At 36.2% G+C, this 24,385-nt stretch overlaps 2 protein-coding genes across 9 annotated transcripts in view; one reads left to right on the top strand and one right to left on the bottom strand.

Moving 5' to 3' along the window:
• Positions 1 to 24,385, top strand: part of MNS1 (meiosis specific nuclear structural 1) — a 149,356-nt gene that overhangs the window by 43,338 nt on the left and 81,633 nt on the right. Inside the window, exon 11 of one of the 3 annotated variants that reach the window (XM_054531537.2) lies at positions 14,232 to 16,198. The exons of 1 other annotated variant lie outside the window; for it this stretch is intronic. The gene's annotated coding sequence lies outside the window, so the exon portion shown is untranslated. Of the gene's footprint in view, positions 1 to 165; positions 16,199 to 24,385 lie in introns of those variants that run through there. One more of the 3 variants, XM_024232811.3, reaches the window with a different exon arrangement.
• TEX9 (testis expressed 9) overlaps positions 1 to 24,385 on the bottom strand; it is a 61,213-nt gene that overhangs the window by 849 nt on the left and 35,979 nt on the right. For all 6 annotated transcript variants that reach the window (XM_002825486.6, XM_009249865.4, XM_009249864.4 and 3 more), the window contains 2 exons: positions 14,175 to 14,309; positions 88 to 222 (listed from right to left, as the gene is read on the bottom strand). In XM_002825486.6, the coding sequence (XP_002825532.2) occupies positions 88 to 222; positions 14,175 to 14,309 (270 nt within the window). The remainder of the gene's footprint in view (positions 1 to 87; positions 223 to 14,174; positions 14,310 to 24,385) is intronic.

Raw genomic sequence — 24,385 nt, 5'->3', positions numbered from 1 at the left:
AAAAACATACCTAAAGTGAAAAATGCTAAATTTTTTAGTAAGAAAGGTACAAATAATAAGATGATTTAACTTTAATGATAGACTCACCTTTTGCCTTTTTAAAACATCAATTAATTTTAACTGTTTCTTGAACCCTATCATTAATTCTCCTTTTTGTTTTTCTAGCTTCTTGTTTTCTGATTTTAACACTTCAATTTTTTTGTGTTCTTCATTTGCTATGTCCTACAAAAGGAAAAAAAAGTGCCATGTATTCTTTTTTAATATACAGCCTCTCAATGGAAAGAATTATAGACTATCCTCACAACAGTAATAAAAAGTACTTTTTTAAACTGAAATGTAAAATTTTTTGTAAATAAAAATTGCTTTCCATTACTGAATTACTGGAATTTGATAGCTTTTAGTCATGCTCAGGTATTTCCCATTTTTAAAAAATGTTTTTAAAATAACTCAGTTCTAATTCCAGTAATGGCAAAGTAGCTTGTATTGAACCAACATAAACTCTGGATTTATGAATTTTCAAAAATATATTTGAAAATATATTTTAAAAACATTTAAAAAATATATTTGAAGGCGTAGATGAGTAATCAATAATAAGTAGAAACTGGAAGCGATATGGTCCTTGAAAGAGCAGAAATACTGGTTGAGATCCACATTCAACTAGCTTCTCCTAAAAGCACTTTCCAGTTCGTGGGTTCACAGAGATAAGAACTCAAGCAAAAAGTAGTAGTCTTATTGGACTGAGGAGTCAGAGAGCAGGGCTGCCAAGGTGGTACAAAATTCTAGAAAAAGAGAGCCCTCAAAACATGCATACGTATTTCCCTCAAATGCTTGGCTGATATCTAAATACCATTTAGAGGGTGAGACTCCTAGGTACCTGTGAAAGGAAATGGCTGTGGCCTTTAGCTAAGCAGAGAATTTACCCACTTCCCATGAGAAGGGGGAGACCAAGTTTGTAATCTTGGTAAAAATGGACTGGATAAGCTCTTTAGTAATTTGGGCAAAGCAGAAAAAGGGTCAGTAGAAATCATTAAGTATAGGAAGATCTATACTTGAAATGTTAAAGGAAGTCATTCATACAAAAGGAAAATGATACCAGAAGGAAATGTGAATCTCTGTACACACACATAAAAAAGATGGAGGAAAAAAAACAGAAATAGTAATGTGTAATCTTATCTATAGATGTGTGTGTGTGTGTGTGTATATATATATACCTTTTCAAAAAAAAAAAAACCTCTTTAAAAGATAGATAGAGTATTTTCAGCAAAATGGTGGATTAGGAAGCTCCAGGCCTTTGCTTCCCCATTGAAAGACTGACTATATGATACAGACCAAAGTAGCTTTGGGAGAGCTCTAGAAACCAATCAGTCAGCAGCAGCAACCAAGAGACTGCCTAACTAAGAAAAGGCCATACTCAAAATAGTAGGAAATGTCATGGTGTTTTGCTCACCCTTTACCCACATCCTCCCTGGCACAGCACAGTCAGGAAGAAGCCACCCAATTCCCAGTTCTTCCCTTGGAATGGAAGGAAAAGAGTAGACGTGCTTGCAACATTCTGGCTTTTCTGGGGCCTGCCTGAGGGACTGGTATCTGTCTTGCCTGACTTAGTACTGATGGGAACAGCTGCATCATTTGGATATCAGGTTGGAAGCTACGGAAACAGGTGGTTGGTACCATTGAATGTGAGAGGTGCAGTGAGTCTGCAGAACTGCAGGAACCTGGTGGCAAAAAATTATGGGCAGAGGAATACAATACAGCATCTAAATCTGTGAGAAGAAGTAGTGAGACTTTTAGGTAATTAGGACATTTAAAAGAAGCCGTGTGTATGGAAAACTGGAATTAAAACACACAGGCCCAGGTAAGACACATCCCTAGAAAAGGTATGAGAGGACCTCAAGACTTTACGCCATGCTGATTAGTGAAGGTCTTTGCTTGCATGCAGCCAGTCTGCAAGACTGGGAGAAGTGGCTGTTTTTTCAAACACCCATTTTTCAATGTAAGATCACAAGACATTCAAAGAAACAGGGAAACATGGACCATATTAAAGGAACAAAATTAATATCCAGAAGTGTATCCTAAAGAAACAAAGGCTTCTCATTTATTTGACAAGGGCTTTAAAATAACTGCCATAAATATGCTCCATGAGCTGAAGGAGAATATTGACAACTAAATGAAATCAGGGTACCTATATATTAATAAAATGAGACTATCAACAAAAATTACAAAAAAGAACCAAACAAATTCTAAAGCTGAAAAATACAGTAACTGAATGGAAAAATTCACTTGAAGGGTTCAACAGCAGAGTTGTACAGGTATAAGAAAGAATGAGCGAGCTTTCAGACAGGTCATGGGAAATGAGCAGGTCAGAGGAGCCAAAAGTAAAAGAATGAAGAAAAGTGAACAGCAGCTACGGGACACCATCAAGTGGGCCAGTATGTATATTAGTGTAATCTTAGAAGAGATAGAAAAGGAGACAAGTAACTTATTTGAAGAAGTAATAGCTGAAAAATTGCCAAATTTAAGGAAAGAAATGGATACACAAATACAAAAAGCTCCATGAACTCCAAGTAGGATAAACCCAAAGAGACCTACAGCAAGACACATTTTAATCAGTTGAGTGTCAAAGAAAAAATCTTGATAGCAACAAGACAAAATGGCTCATCACATGCAAGGGAGCATCTGTAAGATTATCAGCAGATTTTTCAGCAGAAACTTTGCAGGCCAGAAGTCAGTAGGATGATATATTTAAAGTGCTGAAAGAAAAAAACCTAGAAGAATACTGCATCCAGCAAAGTGTCCTTCAAAAACGAAGAAGAAATTAAGACATTCCTAGATAAGAGCTGAGGAAATTCATTACCACTGTATCTTCCCTACAAAATCCTAAAGAAAATCCTTCAAGCTGAAACAAAAGGATACTAGACAATAACTCAAAGCTATATGCAAATATGAAATTCCCCAGTAAATGTAAATATTTGGACAAATATAAAGGCCTGTATTATTTTAATTTTGGTTGACAACTCACTTTTCATTCTTTCATTGAATTTAAAAGACAAAAGCATAAAAAATACTATAAATTGTTGTTAATGGGTACATAACCTAAAGATCTAATTTGTGATACCAACAACACAAGGTAGGGGAGGGGCTGAAAAGGAGTAGAGTCTTTATATACGACTGAAGTTGCATCATTACACAAAATCAACTAAACACTAAGGAAGGCAATAAGGGAGGAAATGAGAGGTTAAAAGTCCTCAAGACATACAGAAAACTGTGAACAAATAGCAACAGACCTCCAAGTAACTTTAAATGTAAATGGACAAAACTCCCTAACCAAAATAAATTGAATGGAAGAATGGATTTTTAAAAACCAAAATCCAACTATATGCTGTCTACATGCAACTAACTTTAGATCCAGAGATATGCATAGGTTTAAGGTAAAATGATGGAAAAAGATAATCTGAAATTTTGTAACCAGTAGAAAACAGGAGTGACTACAGTAATATCTGACAAAATAGACTTTAAGTCAAAATGTTAAAAACATACCAAGAAGGACATTACATAAGAACATATGGGCCAAACAAAAGGGCCAGTTCAGCAAGAAGACAGATACAATTATATATGTACCAAACATTAAAGTGCCTAAATATATGAAGCAAGCATTGACAGACTTGGAGAAAAGACTACTCTACAATAAAAGTAGACTTCAATACCCCACTTCCAATAATCAATAGAATCACTGGATAGAAGACCAATAAAGCAATAAGGGACTTGAACAACATTATAGACCAATTAGATTTAAGAGACATAAAGAATAGTCCTCTAACACAAAGGTATAAGAAGGATATAATGGACTCTAGGGACTTGTGGGGGAAGGGTGAGAGGGATAAAAGACTACACATTGGGTTCAGTATACACTGCTCGGGTGATGGGTGCACCAAAATCTCAGAAATCACCACTAAAGCACTTATCTGTGTAACCACCACCACCTGTTCCCCTAAAACGATTGAAATAATAAAGAAAAAATAGAATCATATACCAGAATAGACAAATATGGAGGACAGGAAGTAGATTAGTGGTTGCCTAGGGCTAGAATGTGGTGCAGGGTGTTGGGGGAATATAGAGTGGCTGTGAATGGCTACAGACGTTCTTTTTGGGGTGATAAAATTGCAAAATTGATTGTGGTGATGGTTGCACAACTTTGTGACTACTAAAAACAAACTTATTTGTATATTTTAAGTGGGTTGTATGGTATATGAATTATATCTCAATAAGGATGTTAATGAAAAAAATAGGAGAATACAGTTTTCTCAAGTGCACATGGAACATTCCCCACATTTTATAAGACTGAAATCATACAAAGTATATTTTCCAATCACAGTTGATTCAAACTAGAAATCAACAGCAGACAGAAAGCTGGAAAATCCACAAATATGTGGGGATTGAACAAAACACTCAAACTACCAAGGGGTCAAAGAAGAAATCACAAAGCAAATTGGAAAATATGAGGAAAATGACAACAAAGCTACAATACACCAAAACTTATAGGACAGAGTATAAGCACTGCTAAGAGGGAAATTTATAGTTGTAAATGCTTACATTAGGAAAGAAGATTTCAAATCAACCTGACTTTACACATCAAGGAACTAGCATTCACTTTTCTCTAGGAGATCTTGATATCTGTATACCCTTGTTCAAAGCAGTGCAACTCATACTAGCCAAAAGGTGGAAGCAACCCAAGTATCCACTGATGGATGAATAAACAAAATGTGGTATGTAAATACAATGATTATTAAGCCTTAAAAAGGAATGAAATTCTGACACATGCTACAACTTTGATCAACCTTGAGAACATTATGTTAAGTGAAATAAGCCAGTTAAAGAAAAACAAATATGGTATAATTCTACTCATGTTTATTTCCTAGAGCAGTCAAATTTATAGAGACAGAAAGTACAATGGTGGTTGCCAGGGTCTAGAGGGAGGTGGAAATGGGGAGTGGCTTAATTGGTAGAGAGTTTCAGTTTTTGCAAGATGAAAAGAGTTCATGGATAGGTTGTATAACAGTGTGAATCTATGTTACACTACTGAACTATATGCTTAAAATGTTTAAGAAGGTAAATTTTATGTGTAGCTTACCACAATTAAAAATTTTTAAATTAACAATGTAGAGTTTATAGATAAAACATATGACAATAGCAGAAAGGGTAGGGGGTAATTGAAGTATACTGCTAAAAGGCTCTTAAGTTATTCATAAAATGCTATATTACTTGAAGGTAGACAGTGATAAACATATATATAACAAATGCTGAAATGCATACAAAGAAGTACAGATAATGAGCTAATAAAGGAGATACAATGGAATCTTTAAAAAAGCAATTCAAAAAGAAGGGAAAGAAAACATATGGGCCAAATAAAACAATAGCTAGCTAACAGACTTAATCCCAACCATATTATTATTTTAAATATAATGGTGTAAGCACCTCAATTAAAAAGTCGAGACTGTCAGATTGGATTTTTTTAAAACGCAAAGTCAACTAGATGCTGCTAATGAGACGACACAAAGGAGTTACAAGTAAAAGAATGGAAAAAGATAAGACAATGCTAACACGAACTAAAATAAAGCTTGAGTTGCACGAATATCAAACAAAGTTAATACAGGTTGAGTATCCCTAATCCAAAAGTCTGAAATGCAAAATGCTCTAAAATCTAAAACTTTTTGAGTGCTGACATGATGCTCAAAGATGAAATGTCCACTGTAGCATTTCTAAAACACTTCTGGTCCCAAGCCTTTCTGATAAGGGATACTCAACCTGTATCAGAATGCAGGAACAAAAATAAATATAAATAAATAATAAGAGGTCAATTCATTCAAGAGGATTTAACAATCTTCTTAGATACTGGGTATTAATATACCTAATAACCAAGTCTCAAAATACATGATGCAAAAATTGGTAAGACTGAAAGGGAAAATAGACAAACTCACAGTTCTATTCAGAGTTTAGTAACCCTCTCTTGATCATTGATAGAACAAGGACACAGAAAATACGTAAGATACAGAAATGTTGAATAACACTATCAAGCAATTTGACATAATTGACATTTATAGAATACTCCACCTAACAAATACAGAATGCACATTCCTGTCAAGGGCACATGAAATATTTCCCAATTTAAACCATATTCTGGGCCAAAAAAAGTATCCGTAAATTTAGAATGATCCAAATAAAACCAAATGCATTCTCTGTCCACAATGGAATTAAAAATCAGTAAGAATGGGATCTGGGGAAAATCCCCAAATATTTGAAAAATGAAATGACAAACTTGTAAAGTTTGTCATGACTCAGAGAAAATAAAAAAGAAAATTAGAAAGTTTTCTGAATAGAATAAAAATGAAAATACAAAAAATCAAAATTGGGTGGGAAGTAGCTAAGGAAATTCATAGAGAAACATTTACAGTGTTTAAATGCTTATATTAGAAAAGAAGAAAGGGTACAAATCAACAGTCTCCACTTCCATTTTAAAAAATTAGAAAAAGAGGCCAGGCGTGGTGGCTCACATCTGTTTAATCCCAGCACTTTGGGAGGTCGAGGCGGGCAGATCACGAGGTCAGTAGTTCGAGACCAGTCTGGCCAACATGGTGAAACCCCATCTCTACTAAAAATACAAAAATTAGCCGAGCGTGGTGGCGGGGGCCTGTAATCCCAGCTACTCAGGAAGCTGAGGCAGGAGAACCGCTTGAACCCGGGAGGCGGAGGTTGCAGTGAGCCAAGTTTGCGCCACTGCACTCCACACTGGGCGACAGAGCAAGACTCTGTCTAGGAGAAAAAAAAAAAAAAAAATGAGAAAAAGAACAAATTGAACCCAAAAGTTAAGGAGAGGGAAAGAAATAGAAGAGCAGAAATCAATAAAAAAAAATAAAAAATCAGTAGAGGAAAATCAATAAAACCAGAATTAGTAAACCTCTAGTAAGACTGATCAGAAAAAGTAAAAAAGACACAAATTACCAATACAAGAATGAGAGGTGGGAATGACCCACAGGAATGTAGGAGGAATATTCAAAGGACAATAACGAACTAGTGTAAAAAACTGTATGCCAGTAAATTTGACAACATAAATGAAATGGACAGGTTCCTTGACAGATATAAACACCCAAAACACAATAAAATATAGCCTCTATAAAGAATACTTCTGTATCTATTAAAGAAATTGAATTTGAAGTATAAAATCTTTCCACAAGGAAACCTCAGGCCCAGATGGCTTTACCTGTGGACTCTACCAGACATTCAAAGAAAAAATAATACCAACCCTACAAAAACTTCTCTGAAAGTTGAGCTTCTCCAGAAGAATGATTTGGAAGTTCATTTAATAAAGGCAGCATTACCCTGAAACCAAAACCAAAACAAACTCCAACCAAAAAAACCTAAAGATGAAAATAACGTATAAAAAAACTAAAAAAAGACTACAGACTAAACAGACTAGCACTATGTTCCCATGTATACAGACATTCACAAAAAAGTAACCAATAATATATAAAAGAGATAATGATACACCATCACCAAGTGGAGTATATCCCAGGAATACAAGGTTGTTTTAACATTTGAAAGACTAAAAAAGAAAAATATAATTTCAATAGATATGGGAAAAAGCATTTGACAAAATTCAACATCCATTCCTGGTAAGATCTCTCAGAAAATTGCAGTCAGTTTTTCTAAAACTTGTGAACCAAAAATGATTTATTTTGAAGGTGTTAAATAAATTTTAAAAAAGAAAACCAGTGAAGAATACACAAGGGACCATATGTAGCCCACAAAGCCAAAGCATTTACTAGTTGGTCCTTTACAGAAAAAGTCTGTAGAAAATCCTAAAGCTTCTAGAATAAGTGAGTTCAGCAAAGTTGAGGATATAGACTCAATATGCAAACATAAATTGTATTTCTCCATTATAGCAACAAACAATGGGAAACTGGAATTTAAAGAACATTTATAACATCAAAAAAAGGAAATACTAAGAGATAAGTTTGAAAAAAATGTGTAAAACCTGTATTCTGGAAACTGTATATATATATATATATATAAAAGCTGCTTGGAGAAATTGAAGAAGGCTTAAATAACAGATATTCTCTATTCATGATTTTAAAGACGCTATTAAGATGTCAATTTTCCCAAAACTGATCTATAGATTCAATGCAATGCCTATCAGAACTCCAAATGTGATTCTAAAAACTTACATGGAAATGCAAAAGAACTACAATAGCCAGTTGTATTATAATAAATGCTCATTGGATCTTTAAAAAAAAGGGCATTTATTGGCTTGGTTACTTGCTCAAAGCACCATATACTTTCCACAGCATTTATTGCAGTTGCACCTTAGCTTTGATAGATTATCTAAATTCGATAATTATCTAGGTTTTGCTTCATGGATTATCTAAACATTCAATTTCATTATAAGATAGGTGCACAGCTACAAGGATCACATTTGTGTTTTTTTGTTTTTTGTTTTTGAGACAGAGTCTCGCTCTGTCACCCAGGCTGGAGTGCAGTGGTACGATCTCGGCTCACTGCAAGCTCCGCCTCCCGGGTTCACGACATTTTCCTGCCTCAGCCTCCCAAGTAGCTGGGACTACAGGCACCCGCCACCACGCCCGGCTAATTTTTCAATATTCTTAAAGAAAAAAAAAGTCCTCAAGAATTTAATATTAAGCCAAACTAAGCTACCTAAGTGAAGGAGAAATAAGATCCTCTTCAGATAAGCGAATGTTGAGGGAACCCATTACCACCAGACCTGCCTTACCAGAGCTCTTCAAAGAAGCATTAAACATAGAAAGCAAAGACCACTACCAGCTAAGACAAAAACACATTTAACCACACAGATCAATGTCACTGTAAAGCAATCATACAAACAAGTCAACCTAATAACCAGCTAACAGCACAATAGCAGGATCAAATCCACACATATCAATACTAACCTTGAATATAAACAGCCTAAATGCCCCACTTAAAAGCCATGGAGTGACAAGCTGGATAAAAAAGCAAGACCCAAATGGTATGCTGTCTTCAAAAGACCCATCTGACATTTAATAACTCTCACAGGCTCAAAATAAAGGGATAGAGGAAAATCTACCAGGAAATAGAAAAAAGCAGGGGTTGCAATTCTAATTTCAGACAAAACGTTTCAAACCAACAAAGATCAAAAGAGACAAAGAAAGGCATTACATAATGGTAAAGTGTTGAATTCAATAAGAAGACCTAATTAGCCTAAATATACGTGCACACAACACAGAAGCACCCAGATTCATAAGGCAAGTTCTTAGAAACCTACAAAGAGACATAGACTCTCACACAATAATAGTGGGAGACTTCAACTCTCCATAGTATTAGACAGATCATCGAGGTAGAAAATTAACAAAGATATTTGGAACCTAAACTCAACACTGGACCAAATGGATATGATACCTTTATAGAACTCTCCACCCAAAAACAACACAATATATATTCTTCTTAGTGCCATATGGCACATACTCTAAAACTGACCACATAATTGGACATAAAACAATCCTCAACAAATGTAAAAGAACCGAAATCATACCAAACACACTCTTGGACCACAGCACAATAAACTGGAGTCAAGACTATGAAATCACTCAAAACCATGCAATTACATGGAAATTAAACAACATGCTCTTCAATGACTTTGGGGTAAATAATGAAATTAAGTCAGAAATCAAAAAGTTGAAAATAACAACAAAGATACAACATACCAGAATCTTTAGAACACGGCTAAGGGAGAGTTAAGAGGGAAATTCATAGCACTAAATGCCCACATCAAAAAGTTAGAAAGATCTCAAATTAACAATGTAACTTCACAAAGTGAAAGAATTCAAGAAGCAAGAAGAAATCAACCCCAAAGCTAGCAGAAGATGAGAAATAACAAAAATCAGAGCTGAACTGAAGGAAATCAAGACATGAAAAACCAGTCAAAAGATAAACGAATCCAGGAGTTGGTTTTTTGAAAAAATTAAAATAGGCCACTAGCTAGACGAGTAAAGAAGAGTGAAGATTCAAATAAACACAATTAGAAATGACAAAGGGAATGTTACTACTGACCCCACAGAAATAAAAACAACCATCAGAAACTACTATGAACACCTCTGTGCACACAAACTAGAAAACCTAGAAGAGATGGACAAATTCCTGGACATGTACACCCTCCCAGGACTGAACCAGGAAGAAACTGAATCCCTACACAGACCAATAATGAGCTTCAAAATTGAATCAGTAATAAATAGCCTACTAACCAAAAAAAGCCTGGGACCCAGTGGATTCACAGCCAAATTCTACCAGATATACAAAGAAAAGCTGGTACCATTCTTACAGAAACTATTGCAAAAAACTGAGGAGGGACTCCTTCCCAACTCATTCTATGGGGCCAGCATCATCTTGATACCAAAACCTGCCAGAGAGACAACCAAAAAAGAAAACTTCAGGCCAATATCCTTGATGAACACTGATGCAAAAATCCTCAACAAAATATTTGCAGACCAAATCCAGAAGCATATCAAAAAGCTTATCTACCATGATCAAGTAGTTCATTCCCAGGATGCAGGGTTGGTTCAACATATACAAATCAATAAATGCAATTTATCACATAAACAGAACTAAAGACAAAAACCACATGATTACCTCAATAGATGCAGCACAGGCTTTCAATAAAATTCAACACCCTTCATGTTAAAAATTCTAAATAACATAGATATTGGAGGAACAGACCTGAAAATAATAAGAGCCATCTATGGCAAACCCACAGCCAACATTATACTGAATGGACAAAAGCTGGAAGCATTCCCTTGAAAACTGTCACATGACAAGGATGCCCTCTCTCAACACTTCTATTCAACATAGCATTAGAAGTCCTAGCCAGAGGAATCAGGTAAGAGAAAGAAAGAAAGGGCATCCAAATAGGAAGTCAAACTATCTCTGTTTGCAGATGGCGTAATTCTGTATCTAGAAGACCCCATAGTCTTGTCCCAAAAGCTCCTCTGGCAGATAAACAACTTCAGCAAAGTTGCAGGATACAAAATCAATGTACAAAAATTACTAGCATTCCTATATACCAACAACAGCCAAACCGAGAGCCAAATCAGAAAAGCAATCCCATTCCCACTTGCCACAAAAAGAATACCTAGGAATACAGCTAACCAGGGAAGTGCAAGATATCTACAATGAGAATTACAAAACACTGCTCAAAGAAATCAGAGAAAACACAAAGGGAAAAAACATCCCATGCTCACTGATAGGAAGATTTATTAAAATGCCTATACTGCCCAAAGTGATTTACAGATTCAATGCTATTCCTATCAAACTACCAATAACATTCTTCACAGAATTAGAAAAAACTATTTAAAAATTCACAGGGAACCACAAAAGAGCCTGAATAGCCAAGGCAATACTAAGCAAAAAGAACAAAGTTGGAGGCACACTGCGTGACTCCAAACTATACTACAAGTCTACAATAACCAAAACAGCATGGTACAAAAACAGGTACTGTTACAAAAACAGGCACATAGACCAATGGAACAGAATAGAGGGCCCATAAATAAGGCCGCACATCTACAACCATCTGATCTTCAACAAACCTGACAAAAGCAATGGGAAAGGGCTCCCTCTTCAATAATGGTGCTGGGATAACTGGCTAGCCATTTGCAGAAGACTGAAGCTGGACCCTTTCCTTCTACCTTATACAAAAACCAACTCAAGATGAACTAAAGACTTAACTGGAAAACCCAAAACTATAAAAACCCTGGAAGTCAACCTAGGCAATACCATTTTGGACATAGGAACAGGCAAAGATTTCATGACAAAGACAGAAAAAGCAACTGCGACAAAAGCAAAAACTGACAAGTGGGATCTACTTAAACTAAAGAGCTTCTGCACAGAAAAATAAATGATCGGCAGAGTAAACAGACCACCTACAGAATGGGAGAAAATTTTTGCAAACTATGCATCTGATAAAGGTCTAATATCCAGCTTCTAGAAGGAACTTAAACAAATTTACAAGAGAAAACCCCATTAAAAGGTGGGCAAAGGACAAGAACAGACACTTCTCAAAAGGAGTCATACATGTGGCCAACAAGTATGAAAAAAAGCTCAACATCACTGATCATCAGAGAAATGCACATCAAAACCACAATTAAATACCACCTCACACCAGTCAGAATGGCTATTACTAAAAAGTCAAAAAATAACAGATCTGGTGAGGTTGCAGAGAAAAGGGAACACTTATACACTGTTGATGGGAGTGTAAATTAGTTCAACCATTGTGCAAAGCAGTACGGTGATTCCTCAAAGAGGTAAAAGCAGAACTACCATTGGACCCAGCAATCTCATTACTGGTATTATACCCAGAGGAATATAAATCATTCTACCATAAAGACACATGCACACAAATGTTCACCGCAGCACTAGTCACAACAGCAAGGACATGGAATCAACTAAATGCCCATCAATGACAGATTGGATAAAGAAAATTTGGTACATAGACACCATGGAATACTATGTAGCCATAAAAAAGAACGAGATCATGTCTTTTGTGGGAACATGGATGGAGCTGGAGGCAGTTATCCTTAGCAAACTAATGTAGGAACACAAAACCGAATACTGCTTGTTTTCACTTATAAGTGGGAGCTAAACAATAAGAACTTACAGAACACAAAGAAGGAAACAACAGACACTCGGGTCTACTTGAAGGGGAGAAGGTGGAAAAAGGGAGAGGAGCAGAAGAGATAACTATTGGGTACTGGGCCTAATACCTAGGTGGTGAAATATATGTACAACAAACCCCCATGACACCTGTTTACCTATGCAACCTTCACATGTACCCTCAAACCTAAAAAAAATTAAGAAACAAAACAAAACAAAATGGCTGGCTACAATATGGAGAGTCATCTGTTTCATGAAGCCATTTTCCTTCTGTTTTCTTAATATGTGAACTAATGAAATATAGAGGTCAAATCTACAACAATTAGGAAATCCTGATACCTAGGTGGTTATTCTTCATTTTCTTCAAAATCCCTTTAAAATGCACCAAATTGGAAATAATACTCGAATAACATGCTAATTACTGGTAAGTGTATAAAGATGACTTCCTAACTTGTTCATTTAATAACTTCTATTAATAAATCCCAGTTATACCATCACTGATGGCCCTTGAATATGAAAATGACCTGACCATATAACAAACTGTCTCACAGATGACATCTTAAAACTCTGTAATCACTATGCCACATATTTGCCTCTCAAACATGTTAGAGGATGTATCAAGGTCACTTTCAGTCTATTCCTGTTAAGTGTTACTAACTTAATCCAAAATGTATTATCTGTGTATATAATGAAGGTGGTTCCTAATTTCATTATCCAAGTCATGGTTAAATTATTAAATATTGTTTTAATTATTAAATAGAGTCCAATGGACTATCACTTATTACCCTTTCAGGTCAATACAGAACCAAAAAGTAACAATATTTATAGAATGTACAAAGGGCTTTCATGAACATTGGTATTTGAACTTTCATTTATTCAACAGATATTTAAGGCACCAAATGCTAATTCTATGCCAAGCATTGGCTAGACACTGGAGTTACAGTGATCCTTAAAATAATTTACCTGGGAACTTGTTAAAACTGCAAATTCTCAGGCCTCACTCCAGACCTATTAAATCAGAAATTCTGGGGATGGGACCCAACAATCTGATTTAACAAGCTCTCCCAGAGATTCTGATACATGCTCAAGTTTGAGAACCACTGCCCTGTAAAATAGAGCCTTACTTTATATATTAGAAAACTGAGGTTCAGAGAATAAAAGACTTGAGATACAAAAGATACTTTTTTTTAAACAACTTTTTCTAAGAGCTTAGAAAAGTGTCTGACATATAATATGGGCACTTGATAAAACTGGTTGAAGAAATCAATCTTCCAAAGAGTTGTGCCATCACTCAATAATGGCGATAGACAAGCATATCATCCTAACTTGTTAGAAATGTGTATACTGCTAATGAATATATTTCTTCTGAAAGGAGAAATGTTCAGCATGACATCAAGAATTATAATTTAAGTATTATTTTTGACATGTTCATAAAAGAAGTAGTTACCAAAAGGGATCACTACAAAAGCTATTCAATTTTTCCATACCTTGTTATTTTGCCTTAATTTACTTAACTCCAGTTTATACTTTTCTGCTTCTTCTAGAGCTCTATTCAAGCGAACCTCTGTGGCACTTTGACTACTTGCAGCCTGTTTGTGCAGTCTTCTTTTATTTTCTAATTCCTGTATAGTAAAAAAGATTATGGAACATTTATAAATATATCATACGTTCCCCCTTTATCATTTTGCAGTATCTTCCATATCCATATTCCTTGCTTTCTCTCAAACTTTACACACACACACACACACACACACACATACACACAGGCTTGAGGCTAGAGGCTGAACACTAAGTGTTAGAGGTCTCACGGAATTCTTACCCCAAATTGGTATTAGAGAAATATATCCTAAAAAACGTAGTTGTGAACTGGGCTTTCCAATTACTTTTTGTTTGGAATTTTCTCTTTATTGACTCAAGACACAGTATACCTATTTTATAAACAACTCATAACTGTATTTCTTCTTTTGGGAACCTCCCAAAAAGACCAATGTTAAGAGAAACTCTCCACTGTTTTTCTGTATACCTGACAAAGTAAATCATTTAAGAATATATTCATTAAATGCACAACATTCTATATAGCCCTATAGGAAAATCCCAATTCTGAGTAGAAACAACAGATCTTATAGATTATTTTCCACATCCTGGGGTGAGTTTAGTCTTAATTTCTGCAAACATCCTAGGATATTCTGTTGCAGAGAGTCAACAGGCCAACACCTGAAGAAACATGAACGTAGAGGATAAACTCTGAACTCCACCACAATCTTTCCCCTGTCAACCAGCCTCATCTCCTGCCAAAGATGTTACTTTCAGTAATACCAGCAGTAATTGGATCTCTCCCAAACAGTCATGGTGTTTTCTGCCTCAGTCTTTGCCTGTGCTCTTCCTCCTGCCCTGATCTCTGCCCACTCATTTTCACATAGCTAGCACCTACTGACTCAGCTAGGTTTGTACTCTAGGGCATTAGCTCTCCCAGGACATATTTCCTTTCTAATCCTCATTATCCACCCAGATTATATTAAGTACCCTCTTCAAAGCTTGTATAGCACCTTGAGAAACATTTATCATCATGTCTGCTATGTGGTACTGAAACTATCCTTTAACTTTATTTCCCCCACTATAGTTTAAGCTCCTTGAAGAAAAGAACTGTCTTAATTTCTGTATACTCAGCACTTCAGTGGGATATAAAAGACACTAACACACGTTAGTTAAACTGAACTTATTTCGTAATACTAAACCCACTCTTCTTTATATCCCCTACAAAGTAAGGCCTAGTCCAGAGCCTTACTCAATAAATTGAGCAGATACTCAATAAATATTATAGAGTTGAAATGATGAAGTTAAAAATACAGTTGTCTATATTCTTTTATAATTTTTTCCTGGCTATATCACATTTTATTTAAAAACTGGTCTCTCTGGCTCTGAGTAATTAAGGGGAAAAACAAAACAAAACACATGCTGCTCTTTATGTAGGTTTCTAAACAAATCAAACTGTGTATGGATACCATCTGCTATCACAGCCTTCTTCACAGCTTTGTGGGTGGTAGCTACAGGAAGAGCTAGCTTGATTTATCTCACTGTTCACATAGAAAAGGCAAAGATTCTCATTAGCTACAAAGTCCACATTTCTTGCTGCCTCATTTCAGTCTTCCTTCTTAAGAATATAGAAATGAATCTTTCCCCTCTTGCCTGCTGATGACTTTGTAACCTATTTCACAGAAAAATGAAAACCATCCTGTACCACATGATGTCCCCTATCCCTGAATCAATACTGCCCTCTTCTTGGGAGGTGTGGGGAAAAAATGATAGCCACAAGAATAGTAAAGTAGGAAATAAAGTTTTTCTATATAAGTAAATCCACTAAACAAATTTCTACTGTTATAAAAATTTAAGGAGTTACATGTTGCTAGACAAAAATTTCATGAAAAATCTGAAGTCCTGAGTTGCACATTAGTTTTTCTAAAAAAAAAAAAAAAACGAAGAAAATCAAATTTAACACTAAAATTCAAATACTGTGAGCTTCAAGAGGATATGATGTACCACTCTCTCATGATTATTAAAGCATTCATAAAAGGCACTGGGGGAGAGTAAGAAAAGAGAGGGGCATGCATCAGCCACAGCAGAAGACAAAATGTAGTAAATGCTCTGGGAATAACACGAAGCACCGCAGAAATTCAGATAAGAAATAATCAGATGAGGATAAATAAATAATCAGATATGGTTTCAGAAACAAGTGGCTAAGGTAGAAAAGAATGGACTTGGAATCAGAAAACCTGCCAGCTGTGGTAGACTCACTTCCATATCTGAAATTGTGAGTAATATTATCTATACCTAATAGGTTTCATTCATTTATTCAACACATTTATCAAGCACTTACTACATGCAGGATACTATTCTATATGATGGGCACACAAATTAACCAAAGTTCCTCCTCTCATGACGTTTGCATTCTAGAGGAAGAGACAGAAGATGAACACATATATACACATACAATATGTAATATCTGGTAGTGTTAAGGACTATCAAGAACAAAAGAGTAAAGGGACAGAACAATGAGGGAAGGGTAAAACTATTTAAAATAAAGTGGTCACAGAAGTCTTCCAAATGAAGTGAGGTAATGATTTAAGTAAAAATCTTGGGGAGGCCAGGCACAGTGGCTCACGCCTGTAGTCCTAGCACTTTGGGAGGCCAATGTGGGAAGATGAACCCAGGAGTTTGAGACCAGTCTAGGCAACATAGGGAGACCTTGTCTCTACAAAAAAATTTAAAAATTAGCTGGACATTGTGGCATATGTATGTGGTCCTAGCTGCTTGGAAGGCTGAGGCAGAAGGATTGGTTGAGCTGGGGAGGTCAAGGCTGTAGTAAGCCATGACTGCACCACTCTACTCCAGCCTGAGCAACAGAGTGAGATCCTCTCTCTAAAAAAATAAAATAATCAAACAAAGATCTTAGGGAAAGAATTCCAGATAATAAGAACAATGAAGACAAAGATCCTGTAGTAGGAATCCACTTAATATATTCAAAAATCACCTAGAAGGTCAGTGTGGTTTCAGCCGAGTGACACAGGCACAGTGTTAGGTTTTGATAAAGAGAAGTGGGCAGGACAAGCCTAGGTAAACCTTGTAAGCTTTACTTATAAATTTGGATTTTATTCTGAGTGACATGGGAAGCCTTTGGAGGATTTTAAGTGTGTATGCGTATGTGTATGTGTGTGATGATCTAATTTTTTTTTTTTTTTTTTTTTTTTTGAGACGGAGTCTCGCTCTGTGGCTCAGGCTGGAGTGCAGTGGTGCAATCTCGACTCACTGCAAGCTCCGCCTCCCGGGTTCACACCATTCTCCTGCCTCAGCCTCCCGAGTAGCTGGGACTACAGGCACCCGCCACCATGCCAGCTAATTTTTTGTATTTTTAGTAGAGATGAGGTTTCACCGTGTTAGCCAGAATGGTCTCAATCTCCTGACCTTGTGATCCGCCCGCCTCGGCATCCCAAAGTGCTGGGATTACAGGCGTAAGCCACTGCGCCCGGCTCTGACTTAAATTTTATAAGGATTACTCTGGCCACTGTGGTATTGCCAATCTAGGAGGTTATTATAATAGTTTAAATAAAAGATAGTGGCTTGGGCTTAGGTAGACGTAATGAATGTTTTGAGAAGTGGTTTATTCTATGTATTTTGAAGACAATTGACAGGACTTGTTGGTGAGCTGTATCTGGATATAGGAAAACAGATAGATCAAGATGACTCTTCAGTTTTAGACTGAACAATTGGGTGATGCCTTTTACTAAGAGAGGGGGAAGGAAGAGAAGCAGGTTTGCTGAGGGCAGGGAAGCAAGAGCTTCCTTTAGGACATGTGAAGTTTAACACACAGTAGAGATATCAAGTGGGCAGAAAGAAAGAGGTAAGGGCAAGACACAGAAATGTGAGGATGATCAGCGTATATATAGATGGTATATAAAGCCATGGAACTGAATGAGATCATCTAAGGATTAGATATAGACAGAGAAGAGACTTGGGCACTCTACTATGTAAGGCCAGGAAAATGAGGGAGAATCATGATTGTGGTGCTCCAGAAGCCAAATTAATAGTGTTTCAAGGAAGGAGTAATCAACTATTTCAAATATTGCTGAGATATAAATTCATGTGAGGAATAACTGACCAAGTACAATGGACCACAACTACAATGTGGATTATTGGTGACCTTTTTAAGAGTAGTTTCAATGGCAGGGTAGAGATGGAAGCCTAAGCAAAGTATTTTCAGGAGAAAATGGCACATGAGGTATAGAGACACTGAGTATAAACAATAATTTTGGGAAGCTTCACTATAAAGGGGAGCAATGGTATAGGACTGGAGGTAGATGTAAGATCTAAAGAAGTTTTAAAATAGATATATGAATGATTCTATGAAATGTTTGTACACTGAGTATAATCTGATAAGAGTAAATTTGATCTTGCAAGAGGAAGGACAATTGCTAGTGCAAAGTCCTTGAGTAGAAGAGAGTATATGGAATCCAGTGCACAAGTGCAGGGGTCAGCTTTAGACAGAAGAGGTACTAATTCACTGTAACTGGAGTGGGGAGTGGTATAGAGGCAGTGAGGTTGTAAATTTAGTGAAAGAATGATAAAGTTATCTTTTGATCCTGTTTCCTTAATGAAAAAGGAAGCAAAGTCATGAGCCAAGAATAAGGAGGTTGGACGGGGTGTTGGAAAGTTGAGGAAAAAAGACCAGCTGTTTAATAATCATCTCCAAAAGTGGGAGAGGGAATTGACTTCTCAGAAAGTGAGGGTAGAAAATGCATTATACCTGAGATTTGTAAATACATTTAAAGTAGGACTGATTAAGAATAAATGACAGAAGAGACAAATTATCAGTATCAGAAATGAAAGAGGGGCTATTATTACACATCATACAGGTATTATAAATATAATAAACATAATAAAAGAATATTATGGACAAATTTATGCCAGTAAATCTGACTTGCATGAAGTGGACAAATACCACAAAAAACATAAATTAGCAAAGCTGACTCAAATAGTAGCAGAAAATCAGAATAGACTTGTATCCATTAAATAAACTGAATTGGTAATTGAAATCCTTCCAAAAGAAAACTCCAGTGCACATGGCTTTCCTAATGAATTATATCAAATGTATATATCAATATAACAGAATAGTTCAAAGAAGACCCATACATACAGCCAATTCATTTCCTTCACTGGTGCCATGGTAAGCAAATGGGGACAGAATTGTATTATCCATATGGAAAAAAGTGAACCCTGAGCCTTATCACACACAAAATGAACTTGAAATAGATTACAGGCCAATTCATATATGATTTTGAGATCATATATGACCTCACACACACACACACACACACACAAACACTGTAACACTTCTAGAAGAAATCAGGAGAAAACTCTCATGACTTTGGAGTGGATAAAGATTTCTTGGATAGAATGGGGAAAAAAGCACAAACCACAAGAAAGTAATATTTTGGGTAAAAAAGCGAAAGCCACAAGAAAATAACATTTTGTAATTCATCAAAATTTAAAACTGCTGTCTTTTGAAACACACTGTTGAGAAAATAAAGCGAAGTCAGATTGAGAGAAACTATTCAAAATGTATATTCTTCTAATAAAGGAATTACATAGGGAAACAAAGAATTTGCAACTTAGTATTTTTGAATGGGCAAAAAATTTGAACAAATACATCACAAAAGAGGATATATGAATGGCCAATAAACACATGAAAATATGTTCAATATCCATAGTTATAAAGGAAATACAAATTAAGCCACAATGAGATCCTACTTCTTCTCCTCTAGAATGGCTAAAATTAAAAAGATAATAATCCCAAGTGTTGGTGATGATACAGAGTAACTCTAATTCTCATATACTGCTAGTGGGAATGTAAAATGGTACAATCACTGTGGAACACAGTTTAGCAGTTTCTTAAAAAGTTAAGCATACACTTTCCATAAAATTCACAAATTCCACTCCTGAGTATTTGGTATATACAAAAACATGTGTTCACACAGAATACTTGTACATAGAAATTCACTGTGGATTTTTAATAGTCCACACTAGAAAAAAATTGAATGTCACATCAACTGGTGATCAGATAAAATATGGCATGTCCATAAATAAATAATATGGAGCAATACAAGGAAATGAACCACACCACATGTAAAACACTGAGGAACCTTAAAAATGTTATGCTGAAGAAAAATAGCCAGATATACAAAAGTCCATATTCATGATTTCATTTGTATGAAATTTTAGAAAAGGAAAATCTAATTTGTAGTGAAAAAATACAGCTCAGTGGCTGCCTGGTGCCATGGTTAGAGGTTGGAGATTTATGGGGCAGGAGTACAAAGGATATTCTGGGAGGGTAATATAAATTTTCATTATCTTGATTATGGTAGTAGTTATGAGGGAATATTAATTTGTGAAAACTTATTGAATTATAAGCTAAAAACAAGTATGTTTTATTGTATTTGTTATTCTTCAATAAAGTTGATTTTAAAGAAATCACTAACAGAAAAACAAAATCCAATGCTGAAATAAAATGCTGTTTTTGTATTTTAGAAAACTCCCATCTGTTAGCATTAGCAGCTTAAGTTATATGTAATCATTTTAAAAATGGTTGGCTTTTGCAGATTTATAAAAGCAGGTCCATCAAACTCAAGCTCTGGCATTTCTGCGAACTGTACACTGATATTTGTTTGTATAGAGATATAAAATGAGACTTAGCAGAGAATGATTCAATCTTGAGTTCTCATGGCTACATAACCCATGAGAATTATTACACCTATCTGGCAGGGTAGATAGGGATGCAAGCTGGAAAGTTCAGATCCAATGGAAGCTTTTATAAAAGCCTTCAGATAGCCAATATATCATAACTGCTTAGTACATTCATTGTGAACTAGAAGTTTCAAGTATTAAACTCTTAACAGTGATAAGATTTTAGAATAGATGGTACTTACGTTCATTTAATTTTGGGGGATTCGGGAATGACATGATTTGTTGAAAAACCACAGAATTTGGTGTCAGACACAGTTTGAATCCTATTCTGCCACTACCTATATATAATCTTGGGTAATTTGCTTAACCATCAAACTCAGTTTCTTTTTTTTTTTTTTTTTTTTTTTTGAGACGGAGTCTTGCTCTGTCGCCCAGGCTGAAGTGCAGTGGCGACATCTAGGCTCACTGCAAGCTCTGCCTACTGGGTTCACACCACACCATTCTCCTGCCTCAGCCTCCCAAGTAGCTGAGACTACAGGTGCCCACCACCATGCCCGTCTTTTTTGTATTTTAATTTTTTTATTAATATACAAGTTCTAGGGTACATGTGCACAACGTGCAGGTTTGATACATAGGTATACATGTATCATGTTGATTTGCTGCACCCATCAACTCATCATTTACATTAGGTATTTCTCCTAATACAATCCCTCCCCCAGCTCCCCCCCAGACAGGCCCTGGTGTGTGACGTTCCCGCCCTGTGTCCAAGTTGTCTCATTGTTGAGACTCATAGGTCTCATTCCCACCTATGAGTGAGAACATGCGGTGTTTGGTTTTCTGTCCTTGTGATAGTTTGCTGAGAATGATGGTTTCCAGCTTCATCCATGTCTCTGCAAAGGACATAAACTCACCCTTTTTTATGGCTGCAGAGTATTCCATGGTGTATATGTGCCACATTTTCTTAATCCAGTCTATCATTGATGGACTTTTGGGTTGGTTCCAAGTCTTTGCTATTGTGAATAGTGCCACAATAAACATACATGTGCATGTGTCTTTATAGTAGCATGATTTATAATCTTTGGGTATATACCCAGTAATGGGATTGCTGGGTCAAATGGTATTTCTAGTTCTAGATCCCTGAGGAATCGCCACACTGTCTTCCACAATGGTTGAACTAATTTACACTCCGCCAACAGTGTAAAAGTGTTCCTATTTCTCCACATCCTCTCCAGCACGTTGTTTCCTGACTTTTTAATGATTGCCATTCTAACTGGTGTGAAATGGTATCTCATTGTGGTTTTGATTTGCATTCCTCTAATGACCAGTGATGATGAGCTTTTTTTCATGTTTCTCAGCTGCATGAATGTCTTCTTTTGAGAAGTGTCTGTTCATGTCCTTTGCCCACTTTTTGATGGGGTTGATTTTCTTCTTGTAAATTTGTTTAAGTTCTCTGTAGATTCTGTATATTAGCCCTTTGTCAGATGGGTAGGTTGTAAAAATTTTCCCCCATTCTGTAGGATGCCTGTTCACTCTGATGATAGTTTCTTTTGTTGTGCAGAAGCTCTTTAGTTTAGTTAGATCCCATTTGTCTATTTTGGCTTTTCTTGCCATTGCTTTTGGTGTTTTAGTCATGAAGTCCTTGCCCATGCCTATGTCCTGAATGGTATTGCCTAGGTTTTCTTCCAGGGATTTTATGGTTTTAGGTCTAACATTTAAGTCTTTAATAATCCATCTTGAATTAATTTTCATATAAGGTGTAAGGAAGGGATCCAGTTTCAGCTTTCTACATATGGCTAGCCAGTTTTCCCAGCACCATTTATTAAATAGGGAATCCTTTCCCCATTTCTTGTTTTTGTCAGGTTTGTCAAAGATCAGATGGTTGTAGATGTGTGGTGTTATTTCTGAGGCCTCTGTTCTGTTCCATTGGTTTATATCTCTGTTTTGGTACCAGTACCATGCTCTTTTGGTTACTGTAGCCTTGTAGTATAGTTTGAAGTCAGGTAGCGTGATGCCTCCAGCTTTGTTCTTTTTGTTTAGGATTGTCTTGGCAATGTGGGCTCTTTTTTGGTTCCATATGAACTTTAAAGTAGTTTCTTCCAATTCTGTGAAGAAAGTCATTGGTAGCTTGATGGGGATGGCAGTGATTCTATAAATTACCTTGGGCAGTAAGGCTGTTTTCACAATATCGATTCTTCCTATCCATGAGTACAGGATGTCCTTCCATTTGTTTGTGTCCTCTTTTATTTCATTGAGCAGTAGTTTGCAGTTCTCCTCAAAGAGGTCCTTCACATCCCCTGTAAGTAGGATTCCTAGGTATTTGATTATCTTTGTAGCAATTGTGAATGGGAGTTCACTCATGATTTGGCTGTGTGTCTGTTATTGGTGTATAGGAATGCTTGTGATTTTTGCACACTGATTTTGTATCCTGAGACTTTGCTGAAGTTGCTCATCAGCTTAAGATTTTGGGCTGAGATGATGGGGATTTCTAAACATACAATCATGTCATCTGCAAACAGGGACAACTTGACTTCCTCTTTTCCTAATGTAATACCCTTTATTGTTTTCTCTTGCCTGATGGCCCTGGCCAGAACTTCCAACACTATGTTGAATTGGAGCGGTGAGAGAGGGCATCCTTCTCTTGTGTCAGTTTTCAAAGGGAATGCTTCCAGTTTTTGCCCATTTAGTATGAAATTGGCTGTGAGTTTGTCATAAATAGCTCGTATTATTTTGAGATATGTTCCATCAATACCTAGTTTATTGAGAATTTTTAGCATGTAAGGTGGTTGAATTTTGTCGAAGGCCTTTTCTGCATCTATTGAGATAATCATGTGGTTTTTGTTGTTGGTTCTGTTTATGTCATGGATTACATTTATTGATTTGTGTATGTTGAACCAGCCTTGCCTCCCAGGGATGAAGCCGACTTGATCTTGTTGGATAAGCTTTTTGATGTGCTGCTGGATTCAGTTTGCCAGTATTTTATTGAGGATTTTTGCATCAATGTTCATCAGGGATATTGGTCTTAAATTCTTTTTGTTGTGTTTCTGCCAAGCTTTGGTATCAGGATGATGTTGGCCTTATAAAATGAGTTAGGGAGGATTCCCTCTTTTTCTATTGATTGGAATAGTTTCAGAAGGAATGGTACCAGCTCCTCTTTGTACCTCTGGTAGAATTCGGCTGTGAATCCGTCTGGTTCTGGATTCTTTTTGGTTGGTAGGCTATTAATTATTGCCTCAATTTCAGAGCCTGTTATTGATCTATTCAGAAATTCAACTTCTTCCTGGTTTAGTCTTGGGACGGTGTATGTGTCCAGGAATTCATCCGTTTCTTCTAGATTTTCTAGTTTATTTGTGTAGAGGTGTTTATAGTATTCTCTGATGGTAATTTGTATTTCTGTGGGATCCATGGTGATATCCCCTTTATCATTTTTTATTGCACCTATTTGATTCTTCTCTGTTTTCTTCTT

Source organism: Pongo abelii, chromosome 16 (genome assembly GCF_028885655.2).
Source record: "Pongo abelii isolate AG06213 chromosome 16, NHGRI_mPonAbe1-v2.0_pri, whole genome shotgun sequence".
In the NCBI taxonomy this organism is placed as follows: Eukaryota; Metazoa; Chordata; class Mammalia; order Primates; family Hominidae; genus Pongo; species Pongo abelii.
Note: the sequence above shows the minus strand (reverse complement) of the source record. Positions and strands in the feature narration are given on the sequence as shown.